The sequence below is a fragment of the Sus scrofa genome, chromosome 1 (genome assembly GCF_000003025.6).
Source record: "Sus scrofa isolate TJ Tabasco breed Duroc chromosome 1, Sscrofa11.1, whole genome shotgun sequence".
Taxonomy (NCBI): Eukaryota; Metazoa; Chordata; class Mammalia; order Artiodactyla; family Suidae; genus Sus; species Sus scrofa.
Window position 1 is genome coordinate 122,867,822 of NC_010443.5, and position 16,504 is coordinate 122,884,325.

Consider the following 16,504-nt stretch of genomic DNA (forward strand, 5'->3'; position numbering starts at 1 on the left):
AATGTATGGCTGAAGATGGTATTAAATCAAGTGAAAGATGTATGGCTGGAGATGGTATTAAATCAAGTGAAAGATGTATGGCCTATAGACAGAAATGATCCTGGACAAAAAGCCATGAACAAAACAGTAATAGTAAGTCCTTCCCAATAACAAATTACTTTACATGTAAATGGATTAAACTTCACAATCAGAAGACACAAACTAGGAGTTCCTGTTGCGGCTCAGCGGTTAATGAACCTGACTAGCATCCATGAGGATGTGGGTTTGATCCCTGGCCTCGCACAGCGGGTTAAGGATCTAGCATTGCTGTGAGCAGTGGTGTAGGTTGTAGATGCAGCTCAGATCCTGTGTTTCTGTGGCTGTGGCATAGGCCGACGGCTACAGCTCCAACAATTTGACCCCTAGCCCGGGAACCTCCATATGCCACAGGTGCAGCCCTAAAAAGATCAAAAAAAAAAAAAAAAAAAAAAAGACGCAGACTAGCTAAATAGATAGCTGAATAGACAAGATCCAACTATATGTATGCTAGGAGGCTCACTTTATATTTAAGGACACACATAGGCTGAAAGTGAAAGAATGGATAAAGCTATTCCATGCAAATGATAACCAAAACAGAGCAGAGGTGGCCATATTTATATGAGGCAAGATATTTCTAAGAATAGGGACATGGTAGAATGTATCAATAACATGACAAAGAGGTTGGTTGCAAATTTGGATTGGATGACAAATGCTTACCATTTTCCTAACTGGGAGGGACAGTTGCTTTAAAAAGATAATGGGGAATGATAAAATTGGTTACTATGGGATACAGAATGGAAAGTACCCTTTCTTTTCTTATTCAGCCAAATACCACATTCAGGGATATGTGTTTTCTCCCCCTGATTTGTTTATGTCTTTCAGGAGAAGTATTGTTATTTAACCCAAAAACATTCGTATTTCCTTTTCAAGGTGAGGACCAAGGACCATGTATTTGATAATGTTGGCCATCTGATCAGATATCACATGGATAATAGTTTACCAATCATCTCTTCTGGAAGCGAAGTAAGCCTTAAACAACCAGTGAGAAAAGATAATAATCCAGGACTTTTGCATTCCAACAAATGACAACATGGATGTACCATCACACTGATACTTTAAGAAAGTCCGTTTTGTATCAGGACACAAAGATAATTCAAACTTGGTTTGTAGATAAATTAGAGCACAAACTGTGAAGTGTTATCCTTCTGAGACCTTCATGGACTAGGTCTTTTATAAAACAAAGAACTAACAAAACTTGATCTTCAGAAAGTGAAAATCAGAAAAGGGGAAGAAGAGGGGTCTATCTGAAAAGAAATTATACATATGCACGGATGTCACTTTTTAAGGCCATATTGCGTTGATAACAAGCTAAAAGCACAATTAAAATTTCACATGCTAAAGACAATTTGAATGATCTGCTGGGGCAGTGGTATGTGCCTTTCAACTTGATAATTTTGGAACATTTTCATATTGGGGAAATTAGTTCTAGGTGTCTTCATATTCTGTAACTATAGAACCATTTGCCAAAAAAGTTTTTCCTTGTGATAAAAATAAGAAGCCATTGGCTTAACAGTTATTGACTTTATTACATTTTCTGTTTAGTAGCACTTTCACTGCAATGTTAAAATAAATTTGACGTTAAATTCAAACTGTGTCTGTGCCAATGGAATCAAATGGAAGGCCACTGAAAGTGCTGGTCTGTTTCATTGTCCTGTCCCACTTGCTGGTTAAAGGGTTGGAGCCCAAATTCTTTGGCCTAGTATTGCTCAGTCTTTGCTATTTGGACTATTTGTATGCAACATATGACAAGCTGAAGAAGCCAGTCATTTCTGATTTCATCATATTTCTCCCTCCTTCCCTCCCTGACCCTGCCCCCACCAAAAGGAGCTCATAGGAGTTCCTGTTGTGGCTCAGTGGTAACAAATCCAAGTAGTATCCATGAGGATGTGGGTTCGATCCCTGGCCTTCCTCAGTGAGTTAAAGATCTGGTGTTGCCTTGAGCTGGATGTAGATAGCAGATGCAGCTTGGATCTGGTGTTGCCTTGGTTGTTGTAGAGACCAGCAGCTACAGCTCTGTTTGACCCCTGCCCTGGGAACTTCCATATGCCTTGGGTACAGCCCTAAAATGAAAAGAAAAAAAAAGGGGGTGGGGAGCTCATGAGTGAATGGATTTAAAAGATGGCAAACAAACCAGTGTTCTTCATATTCAGTCTCCAAATTTATTCCATTCTTATTTAAAATACTGAATTTATTTTAAAGTATGGGGAACCATCCCCTTGGTCCGCTCTTACTGAATCATAGCCCCTCATCTACATGTATCCTTAGCACCTCTCTGAGCTATGACCAGATAAGATACAAAAGGAAGAAAACATTGAATGAAACAATTGGAAAGTCTTGTCACATGTAGGCAAAATTGGTAAACAAATGGTGTAATGAAGTGTTGTGTAGGGAAGAGCCCTGGACTGGGTCTCAGTGTGACCTTGAGCAAGCAGGTTGTTGAGCCTGTTTGGACTGGAGTTTCTTTGTCTATAAAACGAGGGAGCTGGACTAGGTGAGTTCAAAGGTCCATTACAACCCTACCCTACATAATACAAGTTTATAAAAACCAAAGTGTGCATTTATTAATGGTCAGTGTTGATAACCAATATGTATATTTAAGGTGGCGAGTTGAGCTTTTTCTCTAAACCTTTGTCTGTACTCCCTGAGATCATCATTCATATAGCAGAGATCTGGAGCCTTTCAGTCAAAAACATTGGAACTTTGGAAAAATATAAGTAACGATGGTAGACGTCTATCTGGTTATTCTGAGTAGTGGAAAATATCTTCAATCCTTTACCTGCCATTGCATATAGAGAGATGGCCATTACTTGCATGTTTTTTTAATCTTGAGTTACCTGGACAATTGCCTTAATTCCACTTCACTTGAGCTATGTAGATACAACTTAATCTTTGTCATCATGAAATATTTGCTAAGTTTTAAATTAAGATATGAGAAATTTTTTTGTGGATAGAAATCATCCAGAAATCAAGCACATGGAACTGTAATATTTTTATGTGAAGGTTTATGCTTTTATTTTACTTCTGCTTCCATTGGCTTCTTAGATAGGTTCATTTCCTTTTATACAACTAGGAAATAATGTATTTTTCCTTAATTTTGCATAAACTGTAGTTCTTAATTTTCTGTCCTCATAAAGGGGATTAGCATGGGTATAAATCAGCAAAATTTAGTGGTAATCTAATTACCTGAATACAGACAGAGCAGGGCTGTGGTCTCATTCTGGTTGAACCGGTGATAACTGGGTAGCAAGAAAGCATTCTTGATATAAATAGATGCCAAGCTTGTAACTGATGTGAGCAGTATACACAGATGATCAGTGTTTAACTACAGTAGTTGGATGAGCAGATTCTGCACTTAAAAACACAGGAGGCACAGTTAAAACAAAATGACACAAGAAAAAAGTGTTCGATTGCATGCTATTTTAATGTAACATTCTTCATCTGTCTTAAAGTGGAAACCATTTGCATATAAATAAACTGTAAACAAATCCCCCCCCCAAATAAATAAATGATTATTGCTTTGTGACAGTTGACAGTCTATGTCTGATGTTTGGAATTTGGAAGATTTCTCATTGGTAAGATGTGTCAGGGTCCTAACAAGAAACAGATGGCTCCCTTTAATTGGGTAATTGGAGGAGAGTTTAACAAAGGGACCATTTGCAAAGGTGTGGGCAGAGTATTGGGAAACCACAAGGGAGGCTGCAGTGCTCTTCAGCCTGAAAAGAAGTAAGGGGAGGGAGCAGTAATGGGATCTGGAGAGAGAGCTGTGTGAAAGGGCTGCCTTTTAGGAGCTGTGGCCTCCTGAGGAGGGGCTTACCCAGCCCTGGAGACTCCACAAATAGGAGGCCGGGGCATTATACTCAATGGATAAAGGATCACCTTTCAGCAAATGATGCTGGAGCAATGGTACATCTATAGGAAAAAAACCTAAAATCTCCCTTTAAGTAAACATAAACTCAAGTGGATTATGGACTTAAATGTCAAATATATAAAAACTATGATAATTTTAGGAAAAAAAAAACAGAGGAAAATCTTCAGGATATAGAGCAAGGCGAAGAGTCCTTAGACATGATCCATTAAAGGAAAAACAGGTATGTCGTGCTTCATCAAAAGGACCAGTTTCTGCTCTATGAAAGCTGTTAATGGGATAAAGGACAAACCGTGGACCTGGAGGAATTATTTGCAAACCACATACCCAGAACATATTAAAAACTCTTAAAACTCAACAATAAAAATGCTAATCAGAAAGTGGGCAAAAAACATGCATAGACATTTCACTGAAGATGCACAGACAGCAAAAAATATGTGAAAATATATTCAATGTCATTAGTCAGGAGGGCTGTCTTCTTCTCATGTGTCTCCCTGTGTCCTTCATCTTCTTTTAAGGACACCAGTCATTAGACTTAGGTCTCATCCTCATCCGGTATGACCTCTTATTAACTAATTACCTTTGCAGAGGCCTTATTTTCAAATAAGATCAGTTTCTAAGTTCTGGGTGGACATGAAAGGGACAATGCTATTTAATTCCTACATGACCCAAACTTGGTCAAGTCAAAAAAACGTTTTAAGATTCAGATTATCACAAAACCAAGGATAAGATTAACTGTCAGTTTTCACAAAGTGCAGGAACCAGGCAGATTCATGGCTCCGAGTGGCAGAAATTCATGATCTTCAGTCTAGACTCCCACCACATACATGGCACAGCTAAGGAAGAGGAGTATGTCCCGTAAAATTCAGAAAGTGTAATAAAATCTGCTTCTCTTCTCTATGGTTACCACTTTGAGTCAGTTTTGTGGAATCTTATTTCAATATCTGGGAAGGGAGTATGATTGGCCCAGCTTGGGTCTGGTGGTTATTTTTCACCCAATCAATATGACTAGGTCTTGGGGTGGTAGGGAGGTGATGATTTTGAGGTCACAGTGGCTATTGGCAGTAGATACTGTGATAAGGGGCTTAATCAGGGGAGATATATTGACCTACATGTCACTATTAAATAAGCCCCCCAAACAGTTTTGGGTACAACATAAATGCTCAAAAAGTATTTTTGAATATGCTACACATAATGGTCTGACATTTCTCAGTTAAATAACACTCAGCTAAATCGCATTCTGCACTCAAAATCTCTTTCACACAATCTTATTTCATACTTTTTACAATCTTGCAAAGTAGATATTATCACTTCTGTTCTCAAATAAGGACTTTAGGCACAAAAGGATAAATAAATTGCAGACGAAGCCAAGTAGGTAGGAGAGCTGGAACCTGAACTCAGATCTTCTTTAAGCTCAGTGCTCTTTTGAGGCTAGCACTCATTACATGATGGCATTGCTTTGACCTGTTATCTCTGACACAAAAGAGAAGGTAGGAAAAGGAAGGTGGCTTAGCTCCACCATTATAAATGATCTGAATGAAAGGAGCCATATCTCAACAACATGGCATTTCCCCTTGAAATGTAAAGGAGTCTGGTAGAGGTAGCACTTCCCAACTCACAGGTGTGTCAAAAATGTAAGATAAATATTCACCCAACATTCTGCAAATGATCCGTCCAGTATTCAGGGGAGATTTTCTCTCTTTCTCCGCCTTTGTCTTTATTACCCCAGAATGCCTACATGTGCTTGTGTTTCTCTGGACATGTTAAGTTCATTCTTTTGGCACACCATACCTTATCTCTGTAGATGCTTCTCCATCCCTCCGGCCTTTAAGCTCTTCTATTTGCTGCCTTGACCCAGCCTATTTCTCCAGTCTTACCTCTAAACACAAGAAACCTTTTCTTTTGCCCATCTGCCTTTCACATTGCAATTGCTCATGCTGATTAACCTGCCTGTTGACTCCCCTTCCTCCAAGAACTTCCTTTGATAGAGACTTTAAGTTCACTCTTCTCCAGAATTATCACCTATTCTACTCACAATGCATGTCGTAAACCATTTGTGTGTGGTATCATTTGTCTTCTTTTTTTTTTTTTTAATGTTCTTTTTGTTTTTGTTTCCATGTGGAAGTTCCTGGGCTTGGGATTGACCCCGCACTGCAGTTTTGAGCTACACCACAGCTACAGCAACAGGAAATCCTTAACCTGCTGCACCACACAGGAATTTCCCCATTTGTCTTTTAATGTAAGTATCTTGCACCTCACAGAGTATGAGAGCTTGGAGGGTAATGGTCCTGCTTCACACTTTATATTCAAGCACTTAGGCCAGGAATTAAACATGATAGGCAGTCAAGAAAATTCTTTTGATCACAATATGTCTATAACTCCACTCAAATCCATTTTTAGAGGCAAAGGGCTCTGACTTATTATTTATTTTAAATCACATCCTTTGTGATGTAGGTGATTTCGTCTCCGTTATATTTTACATATGGTGATGTACTCTGGATTTAGAGAAAAAGGAGCTGGATTTAAGCTCTGTCTTTATCTCACATTGGCTGTGTAACCTTGGACAAGTCACTATGATGATGTCAGTTTCTTCCATTGTAAAATGGGATCCTAATACCTGTACTGGCCCCTCACAAGGAAAAATGAGGTAGTGTTAGGGAAAGAACTTACCAAAGTCTAAAACGCTCTTTAAGGGACTATGAACACTATCTCCTCATGTACTTTTCTTGCCTTAACTTTTTTTTTCCTTTCATATAAAAACCAGTTGTTTGTGGGCAGGGACTGCTTAGCATTCTTGCTGTACCATATCACTGTCGCCCTCAGCACAGGACACTACACACAGCTTTTTTTGCTGATGCACTGCAGCGAGACACGGAAAGCCCCTGCCTAGTTCTAACATACCTTGTCTCAGATTTCAACAACTGCCATTTACTTAAATGCCTTTTATTTGCTTTTTCTGGTGCAAAAATCCTTCATTTTATTTGTTCATTTATTCATTTACTCATTTATTAAAGTTGTTTTTAGTGCCTTCCAGGGGCCATGAAGTGTCCAAGAAGCAAAGTAAGTGTCTCAAGATATTGACGCTGGACTGAGTGAAAGATTACACAGCAACTAATTATAGTAGATAATGAGGATTATAATGAGATGAATACACCATATCCAGAGGGGAGAAGGATCATTTCTACCAAGGTTGGGAGGTATGTGTCATCAAAGACTTCAGGGGATGTGCTCATCTATCTTGGAGACTGAGTAGCTGGGGAAGTTAAGTAGGGGCACTGTAGGTGAAAGATAGAGTTTGAGCAAACCAAAAGCATTCTGAGAACCTCAGGGAGCCAGGCCAGAGGTTTCATTCATCTAGTGCTATGGACTGAGTGCATTTTATGTGCCAGGCCCTTATGCTTAGTTGATGGGGTTGCAGTGGTTCGTGTTGGTATCCAAAAGTGGAATGGTGAGGTAGCAAAGGAAAACGAGCCAGACTATGGACAACTTTTAACAACTATTTTACTCTATACTAGTGTATATGGGAAAGAATTAAAACTAGTGTGAACTTACTGCTACCAACTCCATGAGCGTCTCTGGGAAAACCCCCCGCCCGCGTCCCCATCTCCCGCTCGCCTCCCCCACCTCCCGCTTCCCACCCCCCAGCCGCCCACGGCGATAGGGATCAATTTCGAGCCGAGCCACGAATTACTAAGCTGCAGCTGCGGCAATGCCAGTTCCTTTAACCCACTGTGCCGGGCTAAGGATGGAACCTGCCTCCCAGAGTTCCCAAGATGCTGCCGATCCCATTGCACTACAGCAGGAGCTCTTCTGAGACCCTTTTATCCCAGGAAGGTAGATACCGTAATGGGATTTATTCCGGACTGGAGAGCATTGTCTTAAAGGTCAGGTTAACATATACCTGAGTGACAGGAACATTCACACTCTAGGAAATTCAAGTAGTCAATAAACACGTGTCATCCCATCAGTAATTAAAGAAACACAAATTCAAACAAGGTGGGATCTAGTAAGCAAGAAGACAAAGTGAAACAACCTCTAAGGCTGTTAAGGCAATTTAGAGAATCTGAAGGATAGATACAAAAACCTCCAAGGTGGATTCGGTGGGGGAAGCGAAGGATTCTGTGTACCGCTCTTGAGAACTGATATTTAGGAGTGGGGAGCGCGGAGGGCAGGAGCATTGCACCAGGTGGGGTTGGGTAAGACCAGTTCACAGGCAGGAGGCCAGGTGCTAGGGCGTCTCTATGCAACCGATAAACCCGCCCCCTCTGCAGTGAACCCTTTTGTAATTGGCTCACAAGTCCACCAATGGACGCACAGGAGGAACTTCCCGCCACCTCTGGCGCCCGCTTTTAAACAGCCGTATAGTATTTGCAACTGCAGGCGGACTTCTCAACCTAGCTTGAGAAAGGAGGAGACTTCCGCCCCCTCGCCCTGCCCCCAGCCGCCATGGCCCCCCCTACTAGGCCAGCTACTACCCGGCGATTGAAGGGGGAGGCTGCTCTTCAATGGCTTCAGGCCTCCAGTGTTCGGTTGTGACTAGGAAGAAGCTAGCGGATTAGAGCCAGGGCGAGGGGTTTGCTAGAGGCTGGTCTTCCACCAGAGCTAAGGTGACTCTACGTTGACAGCATCTGTGGCCTCCGGTGAGTTTCGCTTCGGGGATGGGCTTGCGGCAGGGGTAGGAGGAGGTGCGGAGTCCTTGGGATTCTGGCTGGGGCTTCTGGGTGGATTAACCCGCCCCCTCCCCAAATACTGCAGTGGTGTACTGCTCGGGGTGGCGGGACTCAGTCTCTGAAGTGTCATCCAGACCCCAAGATCCTACTTAGAAGTGACGTCTTAGAAGCCCTCCTTGCCTCCTCTACGCCGCTAGAGTAGCCCTGAGACTCTACCCTGGGGACCCCCGCCGTGGTTCGTCTGGCGCTGTGCCTGGCTCACAGTGGGTGCTCTGTACACGTGTGTTGACCGAGTGCCTGTGACGCCGGCAGCCCAAGTCAGCAGCCCCAGGATGCACCCTGGGGTCTTGCAGTTTCGTTTTCTCGGTATCTGTTTTTACCGTGGTTGACGCCAAAAGGAGTTCTTTGGTAAGGTCATTGGTTTATTCTTCGTTCAGCTTGTGGGTGCCTACCCGCTGCATCCTCTGGGCACCCTGAGTATATTTGTCCGAAATGCTCTCATTAGCACTGATCAGATTATTGTCATCATTTTTATATACATCTGTTTTCTTTCCCTCCGCCAAGCCCTGTTGAACTTTGTGATCTTGAACAGTGCTTGGCAAATAATTGTGGAATGAATAAATAGATGCCTCCTAAGCCTGCTATTCCAAGTCTGAAACATCAGGCTAGTGTGCTCTGGCTGTTTTCATTCTAGAAAGGAAGCTAGTATGTAATCAAGTAAGTAGAATTTCCTAACTCTCAAGGCCCCCTTTGTGGCACTTAACCTTTTCTATTTTATGGTCGCGAATTTGAGTCTATTTAAGCTGAATTTTGCCATCTACTTCACAATGTGTAACAATTTGTATCCACTGCTTAGACGTGAATATACTCAACTAAATGAGAAGTTGAAATTGGAGCCATAAGAAAAGTGTAAGAAATACAGCCTGGAGTTCCTGTCGTGGCTCAGTGGTTAACAAAACCCGACTAGTATCCATGAGGACGCGGGTTCAATCCCTGGCTCAGTAGGTTAAGAATCCAGTGTTGCTGTGAGCTGTGGTGTAGGTCTCAGACGCGGCTGGAATCCAGCGTTGCTGTGCTGTAGGCCCGCGGCTACAGCTCCATTTGGTCCCCTATTCTGGGGACCTCCATACGCAGCGGGGTGCGGCCCTAAAAAAGAAGAAAAGGAAAAAAAAAAAAAAAAGCCTGAAAGTGCCAAAGAGTGATTAATTTCACGAGGGAACAGGATTGGGAGGGCTTGTTGAAGGCAGTGGTATTTTCATCCCAGAAGATGTTGCATTATTTGAAGGAAGATTTCCCAGAGGCTGCACAGTCATCTTTTTCCAGGTGTACTGAATGTTACTCGTTCCTTGAACCGTTTTTATAGCTGGCAGACCTCTATTCATCAGTAAGGAGGTCATAATAATAACAAAACAAAAATGTATTGATTGGTACAGTGTGAAACACTTATATACATTAATCTTGTGAATCCTCATGACCAATCTTTGAGGTAGGTACTGTTTCTGCCCCCCACTTAATTAATGAAGAAATGGAAACAGTTTGTGCAGTTTAGCACAGCTGATAAACAGGAGAGCCAGAATTGAGCCCAGGCTGTCTCAATGAGTGCCCTCATTCTTAACCACTTTCTGTTGTATTGTGTCCTTGAAGATCTATTTCTAAAATCTTTCCTTCTGTGAAACTTCTTTTCTTTTTAGGCATAGATTATTTGTGCTGTGTACTTTTCTGTATTATAGAATTTATTTCAAGGTATCATTGTAACAATTTATATCATTGTTTCCCTAAGAAACTGTAAGCTCCCCATGGCTGGTACCATGTCTTAGATATATCTAGGACATAACCTGGCATGCAGTAGGTGCTCAGTAAAATTTAATAAATCTGTATAGACCAATGCAAATGTATTATATTCATTCATTAAATATCTGTTGTGTGCCTACCATGTGTAAAGGGTGGGTTTGATGCCTACCATTTGTAAAAGGTGGGTTCGATACATTTTAATTCTGCCTCCAAAGTGCTTATACTCCATTAGATGAGGCAAAAACAATGCTACTTTTGCTTTTTAATGTTTTGTTCAGTTCAACACCGATTGGTCTTCTTTCTTATTGCAACGAGGGCAAAGAAAACTTAACCAGGGCCAACAAAATGAGTACTGACTGATACTGAGTTCCACCCATCTGAGTGGGACATATGTCAGAACATAGTCTTGTTAGGTTGAGAAAAAGTTATCTAGAAAGACAGTGATAACCAGCTTACTATTAAAAAAAAGCACTACACTGTGCACTTATTCCACATCTTGATTTTTTAATAATCAGTCTATATATAGAAATATTTTGTTATTTTTGTTAGTGACATAGTACTGTCAAATTTATTCAAAAGTACTTTTACTAGAGCAAATGTTCTTTTTCAGTGTATTAATATTGATAGTTTTCAAGATGGTTTTCCAGTTTGTACTTTTTATCAGCATTTCATATGGATGCCTGTTTCCTATAAAATAGCCACCACTCAGTATTATCAAGGGTTTTTTTTTTTTTTTCAGTTTAGCTGTTGAAAATCATATTTCATTGTTTAAATGACACCTTGAGTTCTTCCTGAGCTTAAGCATCTTTTCAAGTTCATGGAGCACTTATGTCGTATCATCTGCCCATTTAAAATTGGATTATTTGTCTTTTTCTCATTTATCTGTGAGAATTGTATGTTGAAACTTTCTCTTGTGTTTTGCAAATATTTTTCTCATTATTATTATTTTGACAATGTGTTTGTTATACATAATATTGGAATTGTTAATGATGGATTTTGCCATATGCAATTTTATTCTTTTTTTGTGGTTAAGTTTCTCTCAAGTTTTTCCTTTATGGTTTCTGGGTTTATTGTCTTGCTGCCCTTTTTTTTTTTTTTTTTTTTTTTTTTGCAATCTCTTTCTATTGTTCTGAATATTAAAGTCTCTGATAGCAGTGGTAACTAGCAGTGATTAATAAGTGGAATAAAAGCATTAGCTTTTATTTTAAATTTTAGTTAAAATACTAGTTAGCTTTTTAAAATTACCTTTTTAGTCTCTCTCTTTTTTAAACCACAGTAAGTTTATCAAATTTCCTTTATGCCTAAAATAGTTTCTTAAAGTCTCTGGTGGTTTGTACTTTTTAGAAGGAAAGCTAATTTGTACCTTTTCTTCTCTGGCAGAGAGAGATTTTGTTCTTTCAGGTATTTCAGATTACTTCTTTAATGACATGGTTTGAATTTAAAATGCCATTTAAATAAAAGATACAGTTTTGGTCTTTTATATTCTTCTCTTTGCTTAAAAATGAAAATATCTTGTGATAGAACATGATGGAAGATAATATGCGAGAAAATGTACATATATGTATGACTGAGTCACTTTGATATACAGCAGAAATTGACAGAGTATTGTAAATAACTATATTTTGATTAAAAAATTAAAAAATGAAAATACCTTGTAGAATTCATTTCTCTGAGAAAAAGTAGTTCTTTATATAAAGTAGCTGTATTTAGCAATAGGCTCTTGTAAATCATAATGTTCTTTTTCACTGTTCAGTAGGAATTGATGGCAGGTTAGTGAAGGGTTGAAAAAAAAAACCCTTCTTTGACCTAATAAAAGAGAAATTAACACAAATTCCATATTTTGGCTTGAACTATAAAATTCAGGAAAAGGTGGAGAAATCCCATAAGAATTACAAGAAGGAAAAATTATTTCTGCCTGGAGAATATGGGGATGTTGTTAAGGTCCAGCTTAATTGCATTTCTCTTAAGGAGCCAGGATTTAAATGAGCTTTTATTTTCATTATCTGTAGATGCTGTAGACTTGACTTTCACTTGCAGCAGTGAAAAAACCCTAGAGAACTGAGCTTGTGTGAGTTTTTTCCCTAGCCTTGTCAGCTGCATTATAAGTTCTTTACCATATTCAATCTCCATCTTAGGCTGGTATACAGGAGGGTTCTTGTAGCTCTGGGTGGTAACAAAGTTTAGATTCCCCAAGCCTCTCTATTTTCCCTCTCAGAGAAACAGTGCATGTGTCCTTTCCTCCACGTAGCCCTGTCACAAGAGCAGAAAGAGGTGGCTTTGGTCTAAGAAGTCCCAGCTGGAAGGGTTTAGCTGATGTGAGGAGTTTGAATTCATAGAGTTGAAAGGGCTGGGCTGGGTGTAGGGACCAAAGAGGGTGAGATAAAGAAGGTGGACTGCAAATTAGAATTTGGCTAAGAAACATAATTCAGTCCTTGGAAAACAAACAAAAACAGGGATTTTCAGCATTGAAATTCATATTTGTGTTAATCTGTTATACCATATTTCATCTATCTACTGTGTACTTTTTCTTCTCACATTTTAACATTGACAAAGTTGGGCTGCGTTTTAAAATTAGCGATGTCATAATTAATTGGCTACATATTTTAGTGGTACAGACAGAACAGTGCCATACCATCAAGGTCACCTTAGATCCGATGAAGGGGAATATCTTTTGCTATACAGCTATTTATTGGCTTACATACAATCTGTGACCTTAGTTCTCAACTGTTAACATGAGGGAGCTAATAAGTTCTTTATGGTAAAGTGGGTTTGGAGTGCCTGGTCTATGCTTCTTATTTCACTTCCAATTGAATGGCGTTTTAGAGCCTGAAAAGCACAGTGCATGAGTTGTGGCCCAGGATCACATCAAAGTGGATTTTACTGGCATGCAGAGGAGTGGACTGAAGAGAGGGCTGTTATTAGGCTGGGGAATTGATGATGCCTGCCCACTTTTGGGTCAGGATTGTTTAGAGCTTTGAAATTCTGTGTAGTTTCTGCGGAGTGTCAGGATCCCTAAGTATAATTCAAATCATCAGCAGTCTTTTGATAGTAAGGACTTGAAAAGCCATCCTCTGCTGCTATTGCCGCTGCAGCAGGGACCATTCTCCAGGGAGGTTTTGCTGTTGCTTTTGGACAGTGGTGTGGCTTCACATCCTTCCCTTCAGTTTTTCCTGAGTATTTTTTTGCTTGAGCCTGATTTTATCAAGTGTAAGAGCAGGGCATCTAACACATATTTGTGTGCTCTGTGGAGTTTACCAGACTAAGTGTTTTTTGGATAGCAGTCCTTCACTTAGGATTTAGTTGCTCTCTTTCGGTAAAACATAACACTTGAATTTGTGATATTCAAAAGAAGAAGCAAATTATGGCACAGGTCACAGTTTCGGCTCAGATTCAATCCCTGGCCTGGGAACATCCTTATATGCTGTGACTGTGGCTGAAAAAGACCCCCCCCCCCCGCCCTCACCAAAATGAAACAAAACAAAACATGTCAACTTAGAAACTTTGGCACTTAGACATTCTTAAAGTGTTTATGTTTTGGCACATTTCTGGTTTATTGTTATTATCTTATGTTTGTGTGTGGACAAAAATCTTACCGTTTTAAGATATACTTTCTAGACCACTAGAAAGGCCTAGTTGTAGCTTTATTAGCTTTTGGCATTTATTCATTTTTATGAATTGCTGTCCTACAGCTGTTTTCTGTAAATCACAGTTAATTTGTAAGAACTCTCTCTATATTTGGAATGCTAACTGTTTGACATACATGAATTACATATATCTTCTCCCTGGCTGCTCCTGTCTTTTGTGTATGGCATCTCTTGTATATTGTGGTTTGGGGAAATGTTATGGGCTATTTAGAAAACAACTGTCTTTCTGTTCCCGCAGGAGGACCATGTCACTAGACTTTGGCAGTGTGACATTACCGACACAAAATGAAGATGAAGAATACGACAAAGAAGACTATGAAAGGGAGAAAGAGGTAAGTTACTCAGGAAAAAGACTCTAAACCTGATTTTAAATAATTTTTTTGCCCGACCATAATTATATCATTTTGTGTCATTTTGAAGGATGTATAGTTGTTTCTTTGTTTTCAATCTCCTAAAACTTGGTCAGGCATTGGAGTTTTAAAAGGTGGGTGAGTGGAATGATTCCTTTTTTTAGACAAGAATAAAATACAACTTTGTTTGATGCCATCATATAAATGGTAAGATTTTTTTGTTTTGGCTGTACACCTATGGCAGATGGAAGTTCTTGGGCCAGGGATTGAATCTGAGCCTCAGCTGCAACCTAAGCCATAGCTGCAGCAACGCCAGATACTTAACCTACTGCTCCACAGCAGACAGTCCCTAAATGGTTAGATTCTTTAAGTTCTTTTCCCTTAGGAGGTGGTCATTGGCCTTGGAGGCAGAGGCCTTCTTCCATGAAACATTGCCCTGAACAAATCTGGCAAGAGTCTTTGCTTTGGGTACCTTACATCCTAATGGAAGCAGATGATAAACAATAAACCAGTGAATAAATAATTTGAGTGAGTGATAATTTAGCACTGATTAAGTGGTAGGGAGAAAAAGTTTGGTGATATTAAAACAACTAGCAGCAAACTGGTGAGGACAGGTCTCATGGAAGAGGAAGTGTTTGAGTTGAGCCTTCACTTCTAAGAAGGAGCAGCCATACAGTAGCCTGGGGAAGAATGTTCTGGGCAAAGACACAATGACTGTAAAGCTTGGGTGTTGGGAAGTGTCCCTTCACAGCTGTGAAGCAGCCAGAAGGCTGTGGTGTTGGGATTGTGGGAGCAAGGAGTGAGTAGGGAGGTGGGATGGAGTGGTGGGCTGGGTCAGAGCATAGCTCATTATGGGAAGATGTTCACATTTTATTCTAGGAGCAGTGGGAAACCAGGGGAGGATTTTAAGCAGGAAAGTCATATCTGATCATCTCTTTGAAATATCTTTCTGAATTCTGTGCTGTGTGAATAGACTAAAGAGAAAAGGAGTAAGAGGAGGAGATCATAGTGTGCGTGTGTGTGTATGTTTAACAGAATTCTTTGCCCAGTAGTAACAGTAGCAGTTGGTGGAAGTCATTTTGCTTTGGTATGATTGTTTTTAGTCTGAGGTAAATTTCTTGATTCCAATAACAGGCTTCTTTTATACTGAGACTATGATTGATATGACCCATTTTCTAATATGTAAAAAATCCTTCTTAATAGTTCCTATGGATCATTCATATTATTAGAAAGTGAGGAACAGGATCAGTTGCCCACATGGCTGGCAGTAGAGTTAGGGTAGGGATAGAAATCTGGCAGTTTGGTAGATTTTGTCTACAGACCTGTATTGTTTGTTTGCGTAGTACTTGTTTTTTAAATTGAAATCTCTGTTTGAAGATTGGAAATTTTCATTTAATCATCCAGAGTTTCTGGGCTGTCTTGAAATGTCCTAAGCCCAGGCCACATGTAGCCTGTGTCTGCACGTGGTAGCAGGTGGGCTGGAGCTGAGCAGTGGCGTTGTACCCTGCATGCCTCCCCTACCCCCCACCCCTTGCCCCACCATGGACTTGTTCACTTGGACCTGCCAGCTTCACTCCTATAATTTCTCTGCCAGGTCACTGAGGGCATTGGAGTTTGTGGATTTCCGGATCTTGACAGGGGCCTTCACAACAATTTTTGAGAGAAGGGTGGGCTGAGGATTTTCTGTTATTTAGTGAACTCACAGCATGAGGTTTTCATGACCCTGATGGCTTTGGATAGTTTGCTGGAATTTAGCTGCTGGGATTCTTGAGAGGATCAGTTTAAGTAATTACTATAGCAGACTTTAAAGAAGAAGAAATAATCTGACAGGTGATTTTTCATTGGAAAAGATGCATAGGGTATTAGAGAGAACTTAACTGCCAGGTGTATTGCGTGGTGAAAGTTTTAAAAGGGGGTACTAGTTGAGGAGGCAGTAAATTCCAGATTATATGGAAAATAGCGATTGGGATCACTTCTTGATAGATTATGTGCTGGGTTAGGGAATTTCCAGGGGAAAAGGTGCTCTTAAGAGGTGAAATATTTAAGAATGTGTGTTTCTAGCAGAGTGAAAGAAAGGAATATTTAGCTAATTTGACTCTAATGCTA

General features: G+C 40.1%; 2 protein-coding genes across 11 annotated transcripts in view; both read left to right on the forward strand.

Moving 5' to 3' along the window:
• SHC4 (SHC adaptor protein 4) overlaps positions 1-3,603 on the forward strand; it is a 148,680-nt gene extending 145,077 nt beyond the window's left edge. The window contains exon 11 of one of the 2 annotated variants that reach the window (XM_013993029.2): positions 949-2,029. In XM_013993029.2, coding sequence (XP_013848483.1) covers positions 949-1,104 — 156 coding nt within the window. In that variant the 3' untranslated portion in view covers positions 1,105-2,029. Of the gene's footprint in view, positions 1-948 lie in introns of both variants that reach the window. The other variant, XM_003121520.4, reaches the window with a different exon arrangement.
• Positions 8,325-16,504, forward strand: part of CEP152 (centrosomal protein 152) — a 103,706-nt gene continuing 95,526 nt past the window's right edge. For 5 of the 9 annotated variants that reach the window (XM_013993032.2, XM_013993031.2, XM_013993030.2 and 2 more), the window contains exons 1-2: positions 8,329-8,583; positions 14,287-14,380. In XM_013993032.2, coding sequence (XP_013848486.1) covers positions 14,294-14,380 — 87 coding nt within the window. In that variant the 5' untranslated portion in view covers positions 8,329-8,583; positions 14,287-14,293. Of the gene's footprint in view, positions 8,584-8,642; positions 9,022-14,286; positions 14,381-16,504 lie in introns of those variants that run through there. The other 4 variants (XM_021095942.1, XM_005659635.3, XM_005659632.3 and 1 more) reach the window with 3 other exon arrangements.